The sequence below is a fragment of the Echiichthys vipera genome, assembly GCF_963691815.1.
Source record: "Echiichthys vipera genome assembly, chromosome: 15".
Lineage (NCBI taxonomy): Eukaryota > Metazoa > Chordata > Actinopteri > Perciformes > Trachinidae > Echiichthys > Echiichthys vipera.
In genome coordinates, this window is record NC_139840.1 from 10,701,046 (window position 1) to 10,725,045 (window position 24,000).

The 24,000-nt window shown below is 40.0% G+C and overlaps 1 protein-coding gene across 1 annotated transcript; it reads right to left on the bottom strand.

The window, feature by feature from the left end:
- Window positions 1-3,301: 3,301 nt before the first annotated feature.
- Window positions 3,302-17,420, bottom strand: lpin2 (lipin 2; the record flags this gene model as incomplete). Its single annotated transcript, XM_083928944.1, has 19 exons — window positions 17,220-17,420; window positions 13,317-13,412; window positions 12,783-13,144; window positions 12,559-12,666; window positions 12,332-12,458; window positions 11,904-12,240; window positions 11,708-11,807; window positions 11,367-11,554; window positions 10,949-11,042; window positions 10,789-10,858; window positions 10,611-10,703; window positions 10,412-10,494; window positions 10,063-10,210; window positions 9,488-9,636; window positions 8,027-8,113; window positions 7,281-7,433; window positions 4,905-5,019; window positions 4,033-4,136; window positions 3,302-3,446 (listed from the first exon to the last, which is right to left on the bottom strand). The coding sequence occupies exons 1-19, from the start codon at window positions 17,409-17,411 to the stop codon at window positions 3,302-3,304; spliced, it is 2,751 nt and encodes a 916-aa protein (XP_083785070.1). The 5' UTR covers window positions 17,412-17,420.
- Window positions 17,421-24,000: the final 6,580 nt, after the last annotated feature.

The following is a 24,000-nucleotide window of genomic DNA, read 5'->3' on the forward strand; positions in this document are numbered from 1 at the left end:
AAATCAAAGTACGAGCTCATCTTATTGTGTAAGAATGATGATTCCAAACACGGAGACCGATGTGGAAAAGAGGTTGAGCAAAAAGCAGTTGTCAACGTAACAATCTTATGTGGCTTCAGAAATTGCACTGAGAAAAACGAGGTTAGAAGGCAAAACCCCCATTTGGGTTATTGGTGGGTGTGGATGAAAAATAGATTCCCTCTCACCTCTCCCCCGAGACTTAAAATATTCCAACAGTAAAACGTTAAGAAGCAGCAGGAGTGTATTTAGCCTTCAGTTCAGCCTCCATTAACCTTTAAATAGGAGAAAAACACTGATTTATATTCAGTTAAACAGCAATTTAGTGCACTTGTGTTATTCAATAAAACGCAAAAAATGTGGAATTACCAAAAGGTATTTAAACTGCAATATTATTCATGTGTTGATATTTAACAAAGAAGCAACAGGGTAAAAGTTATTTCTGTAGCCTGTGGTAACTGCTGAACTTTTTAACTCAGACTGGGGACGAGGAGTGCAGCACACACAGATGTATTCATTTAGAAACTTTATTTAATACAAACATGACCACAAGCCACACTTTGTTAGCTTCATTAGGCATGTATTTGTTTTTCTCATACACTGTATTTTGTTCTTTAAACATAATTTAAACCACATTTCTATACAAATCAAACACAGCATTAGGGCTGCCCCCGAATAGTTGACTAATCGCTCTAAATGACGACCACTGGTTGACCAAGAAAATCCTTGGTTGGGGGCAGCCCTACACAGCATACACTTATTTCTGCTGGTCAGACACAACCAAATAGCAAACGTTACCTCCAAACAGAATGAAACAAACAGTCCCACAAAAGATCATACACTTGTAAGAAATAATAAAACCAAAAAAAAGGCATCAAAGACATATATACTGTATCATTTTACACAGCAGTTAAGTGAGAACAAACAATATTATATATATATATATAGATACCACGTATCCCAGATTCATAGAGGATGAAGTGTGATTCTTCCACACAAGATGCTTCACTTTCATAGAAAGAATGGAATTCATTTTGTTAATCATAAGATATATATCTATTTGACTTCACCAAACTTCGGAGAGAACGAGCAAATAAATCAAAGCAAAACACGCATCTTAATCATCACGAAAAACATCTGAGCTACAGAGTGAATGTGGAAACACTTCAGCGAAACAATGACAATAATATCAGGATGTAGCCATGATCATATATTGTGCTTTTTTTTTCATTGAATGGTTTTCATCTGTTAAGACTTGCGCCGACACTTTTCTGATTTTAAATCCTCAATAGCACATACTGCCATGTTACTGTTACACTTGCGCTGGAGGTATGATCCATGTCAGTGGAGTGGCACGACTACAACGTCCACAAGTCTACAACGTACATAATGTCAGTGATGCGCTTCAAAATAGCTTGCTCAAGTATTTCCTGTTTATCTCTAAACAAGACCCAACTGCTCTTTCTCTGCTCACCAGGACCAGTCTCTCGCTTGCTAAACATTATTTTGTTGAAAATCCCCACATTTTGCCTTGCAGCCTACAAATCCCCTTTCGATAATTGCTTATATTGACACATTTCAGAATAGCTGATTAGTCTGTGGTGTAAGAATATTACTCACACAACAAAGAGGTAAACGGAGAACTCTTCCATCCTGAATTAATTGCATACTCTGATCTGTGCAGACCGTCAGTGAAGTAAATGTGGGTGAGAGGTGTTCTGAGTTGCATCAGTGGGTGAAGCTTAGACAAAGTGCGTAGGATAAGTCTTGGTAAAGCCACTGAGGCAACATAAGCAAAGGGTGAATGGATCCTTTCTGTCACCCCAACAGCAGCAGCACACGCACACACATGCACACTCTCACACACACATCTTCCGATCAGAGGACCTTGCAAACAGAAAATCCTCCATTTTAAGACCTCTCTTCAGATCTTATTTCCACTGTTCCAACTCAAGCTTTATCTTTTACATTTACACACATATTTTAATACTAAAGCTGCAGATTCTGAGGTTTGCTGAGTGTGTGTATGTACCTTACGTGTTTGAAAGTTTCACTGTAAAACGAGGAATACAGATCATTGTGAAAATGGGATACAAGGCCAAAAATAAAAAAAAGGAAACCTTACAAGGCCAGTTACTGTTAAGTGCATGTTAACCTATGAACAACCATACAAACTACCAATTTGAAGTATTTCCACATTGCATTGTTGATAAATTACTTTTTTTAGACAGGCAAAAGGCAATCACGATAGAAATCAATAACTTAAAACATACCAATTATCATAAGTAATGACTGCATTGTTAACAAAACACACTTGATTCAGAGCTTATATAACAGAATAATCCTACTAAAATAACAGCAAGACAATATACTATGAAGCTCCTTCATTTTGTTTTTAAGTCACATCTTAACGTGTATCTTCACATACATGTTGGCAAAAGTATATCCCTGGGGTGACCCTGAATATCAACAATACCAAATTCATTCAGTACAAATGTCGGAAGCTCTCCAGGGGGAAAGGGGCGATCTGAAATCACACAGTGGGTCCAGACTCGAGAAGGTCACGACCACCTATGGTAGATTCTAGAAAATAACTTCTGTGTATGGTTGTGTAGCAGTTATTTGCCAGCCACTAGCACTATTTTGCTTAATGTTTTAGAACCCAGTAAAGCCTGAATACCTGTGTCTAGGCAAACATAGCAGCAATAACAAAATATTACCTGCATAAGACTCGTGGCCAGTGTTAATTGCCTACGCTGCGTGTCTTTGTCGCTTTGATTTTGCTTCTCTTCTTCAGGGCATTTCGGGGGAACGTGAACAATGTATTTTCCTTCTGCACAGCACAGATTCTGGTGCTAAGTGCTAATACCTCATGTGGGGCTTCAGTCACATCCCTGATGGCAAACGCAGACCATCCTGTTTTCTAGAAGTTACAGAGAGAAAGGAATAATCTCAGATCTTTCACCTTGTACTTTGCTGGGGACTACAGACTGCTTATTTGGTTAGAATACCTTCACAGGCATGAGGAAAGATGATAATTTAGTAAGCAATTAGTCTCTCAGGGATTATTCATACGGATTCACTCCTCTGGAGATAACTTCCACTCGTCTTTAATACTGTTCAACATTTTTTTTTTGTGTTTGTGGTCATAACCCTATACTGTGTGCGTGCTGAGAACTATATAGGAAAGTTTGGGTTTCAGTCAATGTTTTTCCTGTAGATGCATTCAAGTGCACATTCTAATTGCATGTATATGAGCACCTGAGTATCCATATATGCTGGATTAGAGCAATTCCTCAGGGTCAATGTTTAGTATGGGCTGTCTCCAGTAACAGAAAGAGCTGTACTCCGGCAAAACAAAGGCCTCGTTCTGCTCTTTACTTAACAGAGGGAACACATGCTCCACCAGCTCGCTGAGCCTGCCGTAACTGTGGAGAGAAAAAGAGGAGGTCAGTGAGACGGAAAGAGAGACAGAAAAGTGGGGATAGACAGAGACGGAGAAAATAAATCATTTACATTCAATTATTTTCTTAGCAATCTCACAAAACCAAAATAAAATGCAGTAATCACAGAATTCTTTACTTGTAGATTAAAAAAAATTCATAAATACAGGAAGTAAAACTTAAAGCTGCATTTTCTGGCCACTTGAGGGCAGCAAAGCAAGCTGACAGACATATTACATTATAAAGTTGTTATGGCATATGTGTTGGCAAACAGTTGCAGTCACCGCAGTCGAGTGTCTGTTATCTACACTAAAAGTTAGTTGAACAGGGAAAGTGAACGTAATGTTGTCAGAAGCCTACCGGTTACAAACCGGCTTGGTTGTGAACGACATTCTAACGTGTTGTTTTTAGCAGCTTTGCACTGTTCTCTGTGAAGTTTGATGGAAGTGATGTACGTCAATGTAATGTATCTTGTTTAGAGGATATTTTGTAAGATATTATAAAGTACATCAGTCTAAATCTTTACTATCTGGGATCTATCTAGACAGAACCAGTCAGAAAATGCACTTACGAGGACTTGTTGCCCTTGGTCTGCTCCTGGATCAGCTCTCCCTTGGGGTTGACTGTGAAGATCCTACACACTGGAACTCCCACCTCCTTATAGGCAAACACATCCTGTATCAAGACCATATGGATAAAGACTCAATCTGTGATCCCAAATTAAAATAAAACAGTAGCCACAGAAATTCAGAACATCCAACTCTTAACATCCCCGTGTTAAAGTTTGTTTCCAGATATTTATAAAAACAAAAAAAACCCCACACTAAATGCTATTTTCCTCTCTTAGATAAAAATATGAAAGAAACAAATTTATGTGATGAACAATAAGCAACAGGCCTTTAAAAGCCATCTGAGATCATGCTATTTTCAGAAAGTAGCTCTCATACGTAACCAACAACTGACAAACACGTTAATAACATTAACCACAGGAGTTCCTGTTTGTGTTCCACCTAATGCACGTAATGCTAATATTTCCAGACTGAATGTTTTGATGGGCTAGTGCCAGACTGTGTGTTTGTGTGTTATTTTTTTCTCGTTCTTTTCTTTGGCGTTCATCAGATACAGACAGAGGTTTGATGGCCGACCCAGTGCTTCATCTGGGTGTTGGTGTTTATGCAGCTGAAGATGGGATGCTGTGCCCGGCTTGAGCTCCTTTCCACAGACGATGTCACATGGGACCGTACTCTGCCAGTGACCTCAGCTCAGGTTCAGCCCAGTACTGATTTCATATGTTTGTGTCTGCTAATTGATAGCCAACGTGTCATGTTGATTTTGCAATACATCGTGTCTGCATCGACTTTTGGAAAATATTGCTCTTTGATGTGTCAAAGCGAGCACTTTAATGTCTAGGAGTCTGACATCTTCAAACATTCATTAACTCACATTAGCTCTATTCCCAAAGGCGGCGTGAAATGGCTGCTTGTTATGCTGGAACAGATTCTTGATGTCTGTAAGGCATTCAATCTTGAAGATCTCTGGTTTCTTCTCAATGACCTCCCTGAAGCAAAAACACAGTTTGATTAGAGGGACACACGAACATGTGCTTACCATGGGTCCAGTCTGAACTAGAGTTAACTTTACCAAATAGCCTCAAATATATGTTGATTTCTCTCAATCTTCTTTTATCCCCCCCACATACAGTAGGTAGAATTGTTTAAAAATGTGCAAAGCATTGTAAAAGCACAACTATCTCTTTAAAAATCATTATTTTAGTGGATGTTTAAGTGCCAGGATGGTAGGGAGATCTCAATTGAGTCATTAAATAATGCAAATATATGCAACTTAAAAAACAAGACACAAAAATCCACACGCTGTTTCTATGGTTACACATTGACCATGTATGTACAAGGTAAAGGTCACAGAAGAATCCATTGAAATGATGTACAATTGAGATGAAAATACAGCAGAGCACTTTGTTTACCTGTGTTGACCTTTGACAAAGCATGGGCACAATTGAGAAAAAACACTGGCTTTGGCCATGTTGTGTGCATGGAATTGAGAATGGGCCTATATGGCATAGCAAACCCTGGATTTTACTGTTTGTGTGTGTTATGTGCATACAGTATTCAAGCCAGATGGTGGGAGATGGGCACATTAAGTCAGTGATGCCAACAAGGCACGAGCATTTATGTCCAAGCCTTGCTACAGCTGTAACAACATCTGTAGCGTCATAGTTGTTTAAATGAACTTGACATATGCTATTGCAAACAGTCACTGTATCCCATACTTCATGTTTTAGCAAAGTCAATAACTAGAGCTGGCCTGTGGCATAGGCAGTATAGGCGAATACTAGATGCCATCCATCCATAGGAGAGATTGGGTAAAGGGCGAAGAAAAAAAAAAAATCATGTAAAAAGACCAAAGCCCTCCAGAAAAATGTGAAAATGAATAGTTTTGCATCGTAGAAATCTAGCTCACTTTGAATAATAACAACGTTCACAAATGAATAGCTAGAGTTAATGTAAGTTACTGCCTCAAGAAACCAGGCATACATTTTTATTTACATTTTATTAAAGTTAACCAATGTTAGCCCCGCTTGTAATAGTCAATTAAAGTGCTTTTCCTTTTCATGCGCCTCCTGTTGTTATTTGTATTGGTAAGCTTTTTCATTTCCATTATAGCAAACATCATGCATCATGCAAGAGAAGTGAATATGTCTTGTGCATGAATGCTACAGTTGGTCTAATCACTGCTGATTGTGTTTAGAATGTTATAGGCTACAATGTACAGTAGCTTTGGTGCCATTATTGGCCAGGGTTCAGCATCAGCAGATTTTTATTTTTTTTAATAAATACAATCGAATGGTCACATCTCCTCTACTCTCTCTTGATGCGCTTGTGAAATATTGTAATCCCACCCCTGCAAATCATGGCCCACCTGCTGCACCTTCCAGCTAGCAGCATCAAGTGCACATTTCCCCTTCTTATATGTTGCTGTTGGTTTCTTTAATATGTTTTTTTTGTACAATACCTTATTTATATTGTATTTTTACTTATCTGCCACTTGTTTCTTCATACAGTTTTTAACTTAACAACATGCAGACTGTGTGAGTGTGTAAACACTGATTGGTGGTGGAATTGGCTGCAAGGGGCACCAGCCAAAATCTGGCTCTGTCAATAATGTTTGCATCAATTATCACCTAAATTGTTTACAAAAATCCTTTTAATTCCATTTGAAATAAATTGCTTGAATTCTTTATCGTCTCTCATACTATTCCCTCCACAGTTCAATGTTACATGGAAATAAGCATGTTTCTGTTCTCTTAAGTCAAACTAACTTATTGATAAACATGTCAATCACCCATCAAAGGAATTGCCCCGGGTGTGAAAACAATTCTCAACTTCAGTACTGATTATCGAAACCAGGAATTAAAAGATGTGAAAAGAAAGTTAAGAGACATTCAGAAAATGCAGAACCTGAGTAAATTTCTATGAGCTGATGGGAAGGCTTCCAACACAGTAATACCTATTGAGTTAGAAATTAATCCGGGTCTAAGTTTCCTGTAGCATTAACCTCAGCATAAGAAAGGCTTATTATAATGAATGAGGATTTGGAGTCTGAGAAACTTGGGGGTATTTAATGTGAAATTAAGTTTGTAGACAAAAAGGATTATACTTTGAAGGGAGACAAATACGAGATGGTTTGAAATCGGAATTAAGATCTGTGATAAGGGGAGGATTTAATGTATGTGATGAGGCTGGGAATAAGACATTTTTGGCTTTATGGTGTTGAAACTGAAAGACATTTGTGTTCTTGTACCTGTGGAAGGCGGAGAAGAGGCTGCTGGGAGACAGCATGAGAGGTCCCCGGGGCAGAATGGTGCCTCCATCATTGACCCACTGCAAGTAACCTCTTGTCATGTCCGCCATGCCAATAGCCCTCGCTGAGCAGTACAAGAACTTGTAGCCGTTCCTGCCAATGATGAGAATGTGCTCATTAACGGTTGTTCCAATGCAGTTTAATATCATGACCATCATTAGCAATTACTAAGAATAGCATTTTAATAAGATCAGATGCTTTCATATTGGGCAGATGTCATACCATCCACCTATCCATTAGCTATACCCATTTACGTTTGACGGTCACGGAGGCTTGAGCCAATCAATCACAAGGGTCACTCAGAGGAAATGCTACTACATTACTACTAATGTCACTACAGACTATTAACTTTCATGTGTTGCAAGTGTTCTGTTGTCTGCATGACTGAAGTAGCAAAGACAGGTGAAGATTTAAGTTTTCATAATTCACAGAAGGAACTACAATGAGAAAAGTTGTTGAACAATGCCGTGGCATTTCATGGTGTTTTTAGTTTCTACAACACTGTCTACAATACTGTCTTGATTATAGTTAAGCTTCCTGAGTCATCAACCTCATAGCACCCCACACAAACATAGAGAACATATCAACTCCACAGAGAGACTACTGGGAATCAAACTCAGACAGTGCTAACCACTGACCAACCATTCATCCTTCCTCTGTGACTAATCAAGTTGTTGTGCACTTACTCAGCTACTGAGTGGTAGAGCTTAGCAATGCCCTGGTGGGTCCAGTCCTTCCCCAACTGTGGCAGGATCTGTCCAAACACATCTGACCTAAAACATTCAAACAAACACATAGAGAATAATAAGCCTCTATCACACATCCACTGAAAACTTGTTATCTAAACATCACCCATCGGAGCTGTATGTGAGACGGCAAATGTGGGAATCAATTGGATCGTACATCAAACGGACATTACCTTCTCCCAATTCAAAGTCTGTGTATTCAGTCCAATTGAGCCCATGTTATATATATACTCTGAACAATGATGTGAAAATGGTTTTAGTGACATGAAGACAGAGATATCCCCATCTGTCAGAAACATCACTGAGGAAAAAGAGAACAGATAGTAGTACAGACCATTCAAAGGTCACATAAAGCACCAGAACTACTCAACCATTTCACCATAAACTTTATAGACAGTTCTCAACTAATGAGGATGACAGGCCCATAGGGCATGCACCATCTCAGTCGCAGCTTATAGCTGTGTGTGCTTACGGACTGAAATGTAAATGGGCTCATTATATATCCCTGTGCTCTTCGCCCTGTTAGTCAAAGAAAACCACATGTCACAGGTTAGCCTAAAGGGTCACAGAGATAATAAGCTTAGTCAGTCTGGACCTGTTTCATGTTGACCACCTATGAACTTCAGAGAGTGGGCGTAAGGCAGACTTGCGTCAAAAGAGAAAGCTAATTAAAAAACCTTACTAGAAATTAAACTGGATTATGGACTTAACATCTGCCATTTGAGAAGGATTTGAATTTGTCCATAATCAACCAACCTGTTCAGTTATCTGCAACTCAGTTATGGTTTATTCACCTGCTGGCCTCTATCTCTGGTGATCACAATCGTCATCAAATATGTGGGCAATTTATAGATGCGATAGACTAAAAATAACTTCACACTTCTACGCATGCTGTGTTGCTATATGCATGAATTAGATCCTTTCTTTCAATATGGATGCTTCCATCATAATCCAAGATGTGCATGACTGATAGTATACACTCAACACTTTATATTACAAAAAGTGCAAAAAGGCAAAAGAGTATGAGTAATAGGTTGATTACTCCTCATGAACTTGCCTGATTCATATTTGGTATTTAATAAGAATATATTAAGAGCATGCTGCATGCGGATCACATGCACTGCTGGCGAACTGATGAACCCTGGATAAATGTTGTAACAATAATATAGTAATAAACTGAGCTGGTCAGTACTGGCCACAGTCGTTGTAGTTAAAGAAGTTAGAACTGTTTCACAAAATTCCACTAAAAGCTAGGTTATTCATATATTCACACATATTCTTGTTTAGTGTTAATGTATACATTCACATGCTATGCAGATAACGCCTCATAGAAGCTCAGCACCATGACTCGGCTTAGAGGGGTTATGAAACGGTTGATGCAAGTGACCTGGAGGCACGTACTTGGTGATGGTGCCATCAATGTCAGAGATAATGACTTTGTCGTCCCAGTTCCACAGGTAGATGGTGCCCTCGCAGCGGCATGTGCCCTGGTATTGGGTGGTGATGCTAAACGTCACATCATTAGGTCCCTCCTTCAGTTTCAGAATGGCCTGGTAACACAAGGAAGACAGTGAAGGCATCTGGAGGCACAGGCAATTTCATTCACTAACATGCGTTCCAACATTACTCTCCTATATGATTTGTGTTGCCACAATACAATCAACATATGCAGGTCTTTAGAGCCCCCTGCAGGCTGAAGAGGATAAAACACTGTGCAGTTCATAGCTAGCCAACAGAGGGAGCTCTAAACTACAAAATAAACCCTTACAAGTACAAAACTCATAAGTGCTCCACACTCCAATTTGTAATTCGATTCAATCATCTCTGAAAACCAGCCACATTTATTTTTGAAAATTAAACTGTCAAATAAAAGTACAGCTTAATGATATTATAAAAGTAATTAGGTAGCAGAATGCCATGCTTTTAAAGAAGCTGGCTTTCGGCTAACAAAAGCGCATGTGTAAGAATGTACTCACTATCTGATCAGAGGAGAGGCGCAGTGACTTCCTGTAAGTGTGTGGGCTGGGGTGGTGCGGACCATCTACTGACTGCAGTCTCTCCTGACAGGATGCAGCGCTCACCTCCTTGGCCTCTTCGTCACTGGATGAGTCTCCTGCTTTAGGACTACAGGGAAACAAAAACTAACTTTGTTTGCTTGAAAACAAATCGCCTGTGAAATTGAAAAAACCTGACTACTGTAAACTAAACTTTTAAGACTTAAAGCTGATTGAATACCTTCAATTAAATCTCACTCAACATTCTGTTCATGATCAACATGTTGCTGAACTTACTTTAGAGTATTAATAAACCTTTGGTACCACTTACGGCAAGGGCAGTTTCTCCTGAGACATGGAGGATCCTTCCTCCTCCAGCTGAGACTCCTCCTTGGTTTCAAGCTTAGTCTCTGACTAGAAGAATAAAAGGCAAATGTCCCAACATATAAAGTAGATATAAGGCAAAACTGTACATACGGATGTGAGACATTAAAAGATTTGTAGGGTGTTTTTAGTATTTATCATCACACCTGCTTGATTGTACTATCTGCCCTTTTTCGCCAGAACCACCAGCGGCCTGACTTCTTTGGCATTTTCTCCTTCACCCAGGCCTCCTCTGTAGCCTACGACAAACAAGAAGACAGTAAAAGATGAGCTTGTTGTCGACCTAAAATGATCCATAACAATATTTAAAACAATCACAGTTACCTTTGGTAAATTCTTCTGAAATACTTGTAGACTGAGAATCAAGGGTGCAGCTAGTGTCCAATTATAATACCTGACAACACAGACATTGATTAAAATACTATATTGACCACACAATTAAAAATATCTCGATGAAATTTCACGTATGAAAAAGCTTTCTTACCTATTTCCTATCTTGACTACCAGGTTGGGGTTATCTATGATTGCTGGATTTTCAGCAAATTCATGATAGGTAATGATATGCTCCATGAACCTTTCTGCAAACACAGAACGGAGTGAAACATTAATTAAAAAGACAGTAGATGAAAAGGTTAGCAGAGGAGTGAATAAGACACCAGAGAGACAAGTACTGTTGGGCTTCAACCCCAGTAAAACAGACACGTGTGGCCTGAAAGGGAAATGTGGGCACAAGCGCTTCCACCAACAGTAGCTGTAGACTTTCTAATGTGGTTAATACAGTATGGGAACTTTGTAGTTACACAATGAATTTAGCACATCTCTATTCGCTGAGGTTTCTATTCTGCGTAAAAGTACTAAGTGCACCTTTGTCTACATTTTTTATGAGTGGCATTCTGGTGTACCTTTGGATATTTCAGCATTTTCTGTGAGGCCTCCACACAGAGAAAGAGTGACGTCGGGGAGGTCACTAGCCGAGTCAGAAAGACACTCCGTCCCGCTGTCGGCGGCTGCACTGCCCACCGACTGTGGAGACTGTGAACCAGAGTGCATCTCCGAGTCCATCCAATGCTTGGTTGCTGCCTCAGACTCACTGGAGTAGCAAAAGAGTACAATACGTCATGATTTGGCTCTAGAGGATGAGTATTTTTTTGCTTCATTAGTTTTAAAATAGATTTAGATTTCTGTTTTTAATTGAAAGAGGTCAGGCAGTGACATTAATTAAGTGCCTCTTTCATAATCTAACCTCTTAGGAAAATATCTTGCGGCAACATCAGGTTCAAGTACATTCAGGTCATCTAGGTAGATATCCTCAGGACCCTGATGCTGACTCCTCTTTGGGACACCTTCATTCAACAACAGAAGTATTTATCAGTTAATGTGTAATTACAATTTACTAGGAGATTGCATAAAAGGGGGCAATTGACAATCATCAAACGTACCTTTCTTCTTAGAGGGCGAATCACTCTGTTGGCTGTTGAAAGGGGTGGAGGTTGCTACATTGGATGGCAGGACATCCAGGGGTTCGGTGGGGGCTACAGGACTCACAGAGGTCATGGTGCCGTCAGACGCCAGTGGAATCACAGGTGTAACAGTGGTGATAGGGGTGCGTGGCTCAGGCTTGACAATGGTGCACACTGAGCAGGAGGCACCACCTCCCCTTTGAATCTCAGAGTCATTCTCCATGGCCTCAGAGCTGAGGATGACACGGAAGTGGGTGCTCTCTGATGGAGTGATGGTCACTGTTTTTAGTTGTTCTGGTTTCTCTTTTTTAGTAACCTGGATTTTAGATATCGGGGGGGAAAAAGTTACTAAGAAGAAAGTTTACTGTGAACTATGTACCTCGGAATACAAGTGGACAGGTGCTTACCCTGGTTGTTTCTGGAAACTCCCCCCAGGTCCACTGCATGTGGGACTCAGCTCTGAGTAAACTCTCTGAGGGCCTGACCATCAGTTCAGAGTCACTCTTTGGGGAAAAGGCCTGAGACAAGCCATGACTAAAGGTATAGATAAACATATGCAAACAATCAGTAAGATACTGTATTTACGTGGCGCTGTCACAGCCTTGCTGATGGCTGTGTTCATTTCAATACATACCTGTCATTTGATGGCCAGTCCCCATCAGACAGCGGATATCCGTCAAGGCTGTGCCTGGCTGCGGGTAATTTGGGGTCAATGTCTCGCATTGTGGTCACTGAAGGTGACCTAAATACACACACACGCGGACACACACACACACACACGCACACACACACACAAATTAACTCATCTCTATTTAAACAGATTCCTGTTACAACAGCAAGTAATGACCCTGAGCCTACCTTGAGACGTGAGCTGCAGCTTCCTCGTCAGAGCTCAGGTCCATCTCAAAGATCTCTTCATTTTGCACTGTGCTGGACATAGCAGCAGTCATAGCAGCAGGTGCGTTAGCAGCAATAGCATTTCCAGTAGTCACTGACATGGGCGGGGTCAGCTCCTCTCTTCGGGGGTCTCCTTTGTGCTTCTTTCTCCGTCTTTTCTTCTTTTTTGTGGACACAGTGCTCGGAGCAGGAGGCTCCGGTGGGTCCTCTTGGTCAGCGGTGTCATCCTCCAGATCTTTAGGCGCCCTGTGCTCAACCTCTGAGATCCAAAACAGGTGACTCTCGGTGGGGATTGGGGAGGTGGTCAGGTGGGCAGGGACAATCTGATGAATCATCAATGAGAATAATGAGAAGGCAGGAAGCTGAGGCTTAAAATTAGTGCAAACCAACGCAATATTAACCATCCCTCGCCTGTTCCTAGCTTATGACTGAAGTCCAGTAGAACATGGTTGTTGTTAGAGACTACAACTGCACAACTTAATTTAAATAACTCACATTCAGTTGTTCAGCTTCCTGGACAAAAAAGGCTTCTCCATTGTCACCAAGCTTCATCTGCAGCTCTACTGGCTCCCCATTCACTTCAATGTCAATCTGGAAGAATTTGGCAGAAGATAAAAAACTATTTAACGGTATGTTTCATTAGAAAATCTATATCATAAGGAAAGCACCAATAATGATGTTTGCCTAATGTCTAATCAGCATGTATGCATCTATCGATATGAGAACCCAGGCGCACCGCTAGCTAGTGAAAACATCCGGGGCTGTAGCCCAGAAGTTTGAGTCTTTTTCAGATAAGGGTTTGGGGTTAGGGTTATTTTGGAAATGGGGCTGATGAACATGCAATTGTGACCTACTTTGAGAAGGAAAGGAAAGACCAATGGTCATGTGCGACTCCCGTCGGGGCAGATCTACTGAGTAAACTGTTTAACAATATGTTAAGGATAGGAAAGGTCAGCACAGACGGCAGCAGCCAGAATGAGACATTAGAACAACTAACAGCCTCAGAAACACTGTCACGCACCAACCCGATGTCAAGTAGACCGGGTTGAATCCACTGCAGGTCTCCTAAAACTGTGCAAACTAGAAGACAGCACTGCTCTGACGGACGTTTTCTACCCCGTCTGGTGTTTTGGTTTAAGGAGTGACCCGTTAACTGGTGAGTGCGTCTGCGGTTGCTTTAGTCACAGCAGATGTTAATAACAGGAACAGAAAGCAGAGCTTTCAACAATGTTTAAAATAGCGTTACCTACCTGAAAAGTCTTTATAGTTTTGTTTGAGTAAATGTGTCGCCTTTTTTACGTTGCTTGTTGTTACAGTAAACAGTAAGGGAACGAGTTGCTTTTCCTAATAATATCTAATTATTTTCCTAATTCATCGATTTGTCTTTGAAACCTGCTTGCTTTTTTTTTTTTTTTTTTCATTAGACGGCACAGAGGTACGGGGCTATTCCCAAGAGAGTCGGGGCAACAGCCGCGAATGCCCAGGTCTAACCTGTAAGAACTGCAATTAAAGATTATTTTCATCATACAGTAACCTGTTGATAATTTTCTCGATTGATCGATGGATCATTCTTTAGTGTATTCCCAAAGACCAAGGAGACTACCCAAAGAAGTTAAAAGAAAACAGAACATATTCTAATTTGAGAAGCTGAAATCAGAGAATTCTGTCATTTTTTCTTTAAAAAGATTACCCAAAATGATTAATCGGTTATCACAATAGTTAGCGATACATTCGATAGTTGACAACTAATTAATAAATCGTTCGATCTTTGCAGCTCTTATCGACATAAATCTGATTATGCCTTTATAATTGATTTAAAAAACTATGCGGGTCTTGTTTTATTAAACTTCCAACATTACACTTCGGGCCACATAGAAGGCCTGGAGCTTCTCACAGCCCAATCTTTCTCCTGGGGTTTCACTAAACCTAATAACTGTCCTCCGGGCTTGCATTCTGTGGAGTCTGCCAATAGAACAGGGCCATTCATGTCTGCCGGGCAAACCCCTAGTGAACCTGGGGCCATTCAGAAACATGACACCACAAAAGCAAAACGCAGTTTAAGTGGAGGCAGAGTTTGTCTCACAAGTGCTCAGCCAAGTCCGACAACCTGAAACCAAATCATCAATATTAGTTCTCAACCGACAGCTGTCAACATCATCTGCTTTTTTTTCTCTTGTGGTCCGTCACATTGTAGCTTTCCTTTGGCTGATATCCTTTACTGCCAGTTGGTTTCTCAGCAGCTTCAAGGTTTAATCTCACACCCTCAAGGTTGCTAAGGGCAATTTATGTGTGGTGTGTGATGACTAGGAATTTCAATGCCCCAATTAATAATCCATCAGCCAGTGTGACTTTTGAAGATTGTATTTACTTCTGACGAGAAGAAAATAAAATGTGATACTTCACATTCATAGTTGAGCACTTATTATCCCAAATGTTTTTAAGATTAAAAAGAACTTCAAAAACATGCCTGGTAGCCAACCAAAGTGACTAGTGTATGGTACCTACACATGATCTACAGCCAAAAAAATAATTAGTATTTGGCTGGCAACTACAGCTTAATTCCCACTCTGAAACAAATATCACATACCGGTAATTCATTTGGTCCAGTAACTTGTGTGTGTGTGTGTGTGTGTACACACACAGATATATATATTTATATACAGTATATATATACACATACATTTATTTAGCAGCAGCCCTCAAGGATCTGATAAGTGATCTCAGGGGCACATGCATAACTGTTTGTTACACAACAGTCCTTGTTGTTGAGGCCTTATTCTTCATGTTTCCTCCCCCTCCCACACATTCAAGTTGTAGAGCTGTTGCTATAGGAACCATTCAGTCCTCCCACCAAGCCCATCAGCATTCTGGGTAGGTGGTGAGACAGTGTCAATCCCCCACAAATCATCACCCACCCTGATCTTCAAGCAAGTAAATAAGCTTTCTTCATGTCAGAGCGCACCATTACGGTTCTAAGAATAGAAGTCACGGACAATCTCCCCTTTGATAATCAGGTGGTGGGAAAACATTAGATTATTATCGCTATTTCATTTTAGCCATTACTAATTACTAGCTGAATACCAAGGCTTATTCTGAATCCTTATATAAGATGCAGGGGTCTATTTCCATTTGCAACATAGCTACATGCTATGGCAAAAGATGACAGTTGACCCCCCCCCCCCCCCCCATAATTACACAATTCGCATGAATGACCAAATTCAAGATGAAGATGAAAAAATTTGCACCCCTGAAGACGATACACTCGAGTAACTACACACAAGAAAGATAAATCATAGATCTTTTGTAAAAAATCTTATTTGTATGCAAATTTTAATTTTAGTCGACTAAGATTTCTTTAGTTGATTAGTCATTGTTCATGCTGAATAATTAAATTTCCAAGACACTCAAGTTTTACAGATCTGTCGATTAAACCAGCTAATTGATTACGACATAGTTGACTAAGAATGTCTTAATCGAGGACAGCTCTGCTTACTTCAAGATTAACACTAACATTATAGGCTTAATTTGCTCTCCCTAGCCATCAACTAGGCCAAAAATGTAATTTCTCAAATGAGAATTGAGTGCTAAAAATAGCATCATTGCTCCTGAACCATGATTAATTGGCTCTCATCTCCAGCCAAGAATATATACTAACAGCTACAAAAGCCAAAAAGGCTCCGAACATCCCATCTATGTTCAGCTAACAGAACCAAACAATGGTTCACAGATGCTCCAATGAAGCTATTCATTCTGGCCGAAGCCCATAGACATGACAATGGGTAACCTCACTTGTGTAGGGGAAACTTATATTCAGCGAGGCACACAGATCTTTCTCATTGAAACACTTTTCTACAGCTTAGGAACTTGAAAGAAATTATAGTAAATATATATAGTTTATAGGAAAATAAAGAAGTTGGTAATTTTCTGTCAAAAATATGTTTTGTTTTGTGATGATTTTTTTTCACATCTTCTGAAACTGTCCCTATATCCTGACCACACAATGACACAGATAATCTGTGAAAAAGTCATGTATCTCAAGCGGAAACATAAAGCACATTTGCCTGTAATGAATTATTATTATATGTAGGACATATTTACGTTCCAAGTATTAAAGTCTGTATAGTAAAATGTATAATCACATCTTGTATAGTTTTTCCTTTCATTAATATTGTACAAGGAGGTTGCACTGCTGAGAGTTCAATTGTGTGTACACTTGCCAAAGAAACATCAGTTTGTCACATCACGTTTTTTGTTCATGTTTGGCATTGTGCGCCTGGGACGCTTGGAGGTCAGAGGCCTCCAACTTTGACTGGAAAGCAGCATTAGTTATGCAGTAGCCACAATTATTGAAGCACCGAGTTCTCGGGAAGGGCAGAACACAAAAATTCTTAAACTTACCACTTTTTCTTTGGAGCGCAGTACACCCAGCTTGCCAAAGCGCACATGGAATGGTGAGCACTGGTAGGTGCCATCTCTCTGACGGACAACCACAACATCAATGCAGCCTGACAACGTGGCCTGATTAATGCCCTTATACAGTTCTTTGACGGTTACCAGCACTTGACCTGCCAGCTGGCCCACGTAGTTCATGGTGTCCGCCTGGAGAGAAGAAAAAAATATTAGCAGGAAAGACAGGATGAGGAAGTATTATTCAGCACAAGTCCAGAAGAGGAGACTGTTTTGGCATGTACAAGTTGTGAAATCTAATAGTTTTTCACTTGATTTAGCACTCTCTCTGTATAACCTAGTATCTTCTTTAAAATTAAGTATTTTCTTCTGGACAGTCCCGCGGTGTCATTTGTTTTTTGATTCCATCTCTCAGCTCCCTATGTGCCTGCCTGCCTACCCTGTGGTGTCTGTTATCTCCTGACCTGTAATGCAGACTGCCAGAGTGCCACTGTTACCCTGTCACTGGCTGCTGTCCCACATGAGCAACATCAGAGAGGGGGGCTGACGGCTGGGCTGAAAACAATGCGAAGAGACAACCTTGCACAGAGTGCAATGGAAGCAGCTGACTTCCTGTTAACATTCATAACCTTCTGCTAAGTATATCAAACACAATACTAAAAGCCATACTCCTGTGGCTATAATTATACGGACTCTGATTAACCCTGCATATTTTCTCAAAGCATTTTTTGTGGCTTGGGAGATGCAGCTTATAAGTCTGTAAATTATTTTACAAGCATTCTGTTGGAGCTACAAAATGAGAGAAAATTACACACAGGCCTCGGCTAATCACATAAACTTCCTGCCTCCCTGTAGCCTCATTATTGAACTAGTTTATTTACAGTCATGTGTGCACTGTGACAGAGAGTGAATATAACTGTTAACTTAGCAAACATGATTTTGGTTTGTTCGGGTCAGGGTCTAGTTTAGTGGGGCTTGTAAACATGTTGCCCTGCTGACTTCACTGGGTTTATGCAACTTGAAATGGTCTCACACTGACCTTTTGTTCAGAGTCTAGCAATGAGAGCAGCTGGGGGTGTTATAGGGTAGAGAATAGGGGCATTTGTGCATGGGTGGCATCATGGAATTTATGAAACTGGCATGATATATTTTACTGGGTTAGCTAATGAATAGACAGCAATACAAATATTAACAGATGCAGACTACTCAGAAGAATCCCCTCACTTCAACCTTCATGAAAGCAAACAGCCATCACTATAAGTTAACATTTCAAAGGGTTGTAGAGGGGTTGAGATGATTCCATATGAGGCTCTTGCACAACAGGAAGCTTTCAGTTCTCTCAATGATCTTCCCCCCACATTTGTAGACAAGGACGATGGAAATATAGATATGTTATGCATGACTTAAGGACATTTGTTGACATTCACAACAATGATAACGATATCATGATAACATGATAACATGATGAATATAACATGAAACTAGTTGATAAAACATGAGAAAAATCAAACATTGTTTATATATTTTGCCAGTAGCCATGTAGTTCCTGAAAATGACCTGAAGACTTTATTCTGAATGAAACTGAAATTTCAACAATCTGGACTCCTGAAATAAACAATAAATATATGACCAAACGAAATGCTGTTTAAACCACATTATCATGATTACTGCTGTTAAGGGGTGTCACGATTTTCCGAATCCACCATTCAGTTTAGACCTTAGCTTTTAAGGTGATGATTTGATTCGACTTAAACTTTCTCTTTCAGCACTGACGGCTATGCCATTGTTAGACTATCGAGTCTTGGTTCGTAAAGATCAACAGATTATTGGCTTTATGCCATGACAACTTTAATTTACATGTACAAATTCTTCTTTAAAAATAAAGACTACAGTGCCATATTTTTAGGCATGTACCACACTAGGGCCATATGGTCCGATTTAAATAATTTATTAAAATTGACAATCCAGGTTTTGATTTTGACGATTAAAATTGAAAGCTCATTTCGATCGATTTTCGGTTTTTAATTGAAATTGTGACACGCTTCCTACAAATGTTATTATTTATGTAGAAATATGACTCAAACAACTGAAATAAATTCAGTGTGCTTTCGGCACCTCCATTTCCAGTTTTACAAAAGGATTTGTTTTTAGTCAAAACATTGACTAAATAGATCCATATTCTAAGACTCTGAATATTTAAACAAAATATTTTCTTAAAATCAAATGTTTATGTTTAATGCATATACGATATGTTTACTGTGCTACCAGACAAAAAGTGCTGCCAGAAGCATCCAAGACTAGAAGAAAACATTTTTTATAGCAATCAATGGAGTGAGGACAGGCACCACCCAAGTAGATGAACCTGATACATGGATGAAGTCCTTCAATTCAGAAGGACCAGTGAACTTAAACGTAGTCCGGAGCATAACAAGGCAACATAACTCAACTGCAAACAATGTCACTGTGCCAGTCAGGGGTAAATGTCCATGTGTAGCATGTTGTGGGGGATTTCTATGCATGTTTGTTGCCATTAAGCAAATAACACATGGTATAAATGTGGAGACGTGAATAAACTTTCACTTTTATTTTGACACCACAGAAAGTCACTTGGCAGGTATACCAAGTGCAAAGCTGCTGCCCTGAGAGCAAGTGTAGAAATAGATAAAGTAGCTACACTGCCAGAACCAAGATGACAAATTTAACACGACGGGCTTGGTATTTCGGATAATAAACTAAGAGCCGATTAGGCTTCACGACACAGCCAGAATATTTTAGACCACTGGTTTTCAAACTGTGGTACTAATACCACTGATGGTACACAAGCTCCCTTTAGTAGTACATGGAGGAGCCTCTGAAATTATATTAAAAAAAAATAAAGAATTGAAATATATATATATATATATATATATATATATATATATATATATGTATATATAATGCTATCAAATTGCTTAAAAATAACTATAACATAAATATGAAATAAATCAATTTACCCTTTCCCATCAACCTAATTTAACAGTGCAGTGAAGTCTCCACAGCACCTAAGGGGCTGGCCTTTACCGTGTTAGACTTTACAGTAGGGAAGGCCTACACTACTGTATTTTAATGTTGGACATTTTTTTTATGTGGTGGTACTTAGAGAGCCTAATATTTTTTGAAGTGGTACGTGATATAAAAAGTTTGAGGATCACCGTTTTAGACCATCTTCTCAAATACAAACACTACATCAGCGTTCCACCGTCTTTCCCAGTCCCTAAAAAAACAATGAAGCCCATGAACTCAGATCATCCATCTGATTCATTGTGGTCAGGTAACAAGTCACTAGGCTGGCAACGATAATAAGCCAATAAATCCAAGCAACCTGCCAAAACAAACAATGCAGCATGACTAACAGCATAATAGGTCCTGCAGCATCAGGCCAACACTGTGACAGACTAAGAGACCTGTCAGCACTGACTCACCAGAGACCAAGACAACCTCAAAGACGAGGACTCATCCTGTTCACTGTTGTCTGTGTTGTCGTCTGTGTTGCTTCCCAGGAGCTCGCTGTCCCCCCAGGATCTATGTCTCTTCATTACAGTTAATAGAGAACCAGCTCTTACTTCACCCACCTCAGGATACACCAATAGGACCAATGTTGCCCTCCCTCAGGTTATGATGACCGTGCCTCCCTGCCATCCTGAATCCAATCTCAAATGCGGCCCACCTAATCACGCTGGAATAACCCTCCCAAGGGTAAATATCACTATGCCGCTATCTGATGCTATTGTGCAACACTGTCATAAACTTTGTCATACTCCTTCTGGGCTATTATTTGCAGGATGTGCACATCCAGTCGGCTTACAGGACACAAAGTGTTCAGCCAATAGGATGGCCTCTTTAAGGTGACGGTGTATGGCTGATAAGGGACAACTCATTCCTGTGAACGGCTATGCAATGTTTTTCCCTGATAAGAGCAAAAGCAAGCGGTACGAGCTATACTCAGTCACATGTACGTATGATGTTGCTGCATGTGCTTGTTATTGTGCATGACTAATCAAATTACATTGATATGCTGCGAGAGTCAACCAATGGGATATTCAGTACATTGGACTTCAACATGTTGATCTGTTGTGTTTATTACCCTTGAACTGTTTGACATACCGGACATGTGATCATAAAAGTGAACAGGTGAAAGTCCTGTAAATACCAAAGAGATTATGTTTGTGGGATTAAATATCAATACAGCTGGCTAAAATTAGCTCAAGTACTAATTTTAAAATCATATGGACGGATAGGGGAACATTTATGGAGACTGTGGTCCAAGCAATGATTAATTCAAACATGTTTTTGTCATCAGGAGGCTGTCACTGGTCTGACTTCCAGCATCCGGCCTGGTTTCACTCCAACATGAATTCTTAAGATAAACATAATGCATGAGGCTCTTCCAAAAAGAGCTCATCCCCACTGTCCCATCTGCTTAGCCTTTTGTAAACACTATCAAACAAAACACACCGGCCTACTGGGTGCAAGGCTGTTGGTTTATCCTCCCCCTGTGCTAGGATCTGAAGAGTCATGCATAAAAATATGAATATTTTCTTTTTGGAGATATAAATGTTATGCCGTGTACTGAGTCATAAATAACCCCAGTAACTGAATATACTAAGCAAGACACTGTACTTATGCCATTAAAAATTACAAGACCAGACAGGCATCTCAGTATTATGGTCCTAGTTACCTTCACAACTGAATAATGGTCTTCCTCTGGGATGATTAAGTCCGCATTTGTTCTGACAAAGGAATCGGTCCTGGAACTGAGTGGCCACCCAGACAACATAAGGTTCATGTTACAGTCCCTCAAGTATTAGGTTACACCAATCTGCACCAAAATGAGGCTTCTTATTATGTGTGTAACATAAACCATGACAACCACAACCCCCGCCACACAGTTTTGGCTTTCATTTTATACAGCTCACTGCAGTGTTGCAATCAAATCAACAATTCAATACCTTATTTTCAGTCCTAGTGGCCTCCTGGCTGCTGTAAATTTGGTCAGGACAAACACTTTTGTTTGGTACTGCAATCTTCTTCACTGAGATTCAATTCAGACTCACTTTGTAAAACTTTAAGTCAAAACCAAGACCAAATCAGTTAACCAAAGGTTATGAACACCCAGTTTATGGATGTTTGACAACAGCCGTGCAATAAATCCTACATTCATGAGGATAATGATGTTCAGTCTTTGTTGAAACCATTATGTGTTGATTCAACTTTATGGTTTATGTTGGAGGCTGTAATGTATTACACCGTTGAGTGTTTTTAATATTTAGCCTGCATTACACAATACAGTAACTGCTGCACAAATTTCAGCACAAACACCTCACTAAAACAGTTTCAACAAGAGCTGAACAGTGACAAAAAAATACACGGTTGATATAAGACTTATACGTTTTAGCCTGTACAGTAAAGGTCAAATTAGTTCAAATGCACTGCTCATCATGAGGTGTTGTGATAGACGCTACACAGTATTTGGGTTTCATATGGTTACAGTAGCTAAGCGACCAATAAGGCAGCGATAGACTGACTCGAGTGTCATTGATTATATGACAGTATCAGTGTGGGACTATCTCACATAACACAAAACAAGTTCAAACGTTTACAAATTCAGTAAACAAAACAATTGATCAACTGCTTACACTGCACTGTGACTTCTATTTCTTTGATATTCTTGTTTTTATTTCATTTTAAAATTATTTGATTGTTTTATCTGAATGTCAATGTATATCTAAATCCCATTGCATATGCATGTTTCTTTCCAATGCTTTTAATGTTGCATGTAAAACCCTTTCAATTACATTGTTGTTGGAAGGTGCGATACAAATCCACTTACCTTACACATTTACAGAAAATGTCCATATAAGTAATATGAAAATAATATGAACGTTAACGTCCATGTAAACTACCGGCCGAGGTCTTAGTTCAGTGTGTTTTCAAATACCGCCCACAGGGCAGGTGGTTTGTTTGGCTAAGTGGTAGCACTGCTTACAATAATAATAAACACTTTTGTAACAGTTAACACGAAGAACACACAAGATAATAAAAGCTGCCACAATGTTTGATTGACATGTCGCCAGGAGACACTCGCTGTAACGTTACATTAACGGAATATGCGGAAATAAACGAACAGAAACCAAAATAATAAACAAACGGAATTTTAAGTTGTGCTAACTGTGTACTGTTATGTTTGCCGAGAGAGATTCAACCATAAACAGTGTGGCAGAAAAATAGCAGACCGTTAAATCAATGAATGGAGACGGTGCTGGGCTAACCGTCCGCCAGTTAACCCGCAGCTAGCTTCGTGTTACCGTTAATATCAAACGGTGAAACGGTAACAGAGCAAGAGTCGTCGCTAACGCTAGGTCGCCGGTCTCAATGAAAAGTGGTCACGGTAATTTTGTTACGTGATGGATGCATTTCGTATCCCGTAGTAGCGACTTCTCTGGGTTAAAGTAACGCTAATCCACCGTAGCTCAAATACGTTAGCCAGTGTACAGGCTAGCTCACATTAGCTGACGGCACAATCACAAATATGCACCATCATAGGCAGCGGCTATCAAACGGGTTAAAATCATCCTACCGGTAACGTTTTACCTTTCGGTTACACCAGCGGGATGCTGCCGATGACTGACGTAATGGTGCCTTCAGTGAGTCCCCATGTTTGTGCCCGTGAAACTCCCCAGAAGCCTCCTGACGTGTCCGCGCTTGGACCACCGTGGCTGACTGGTTTGGCTGG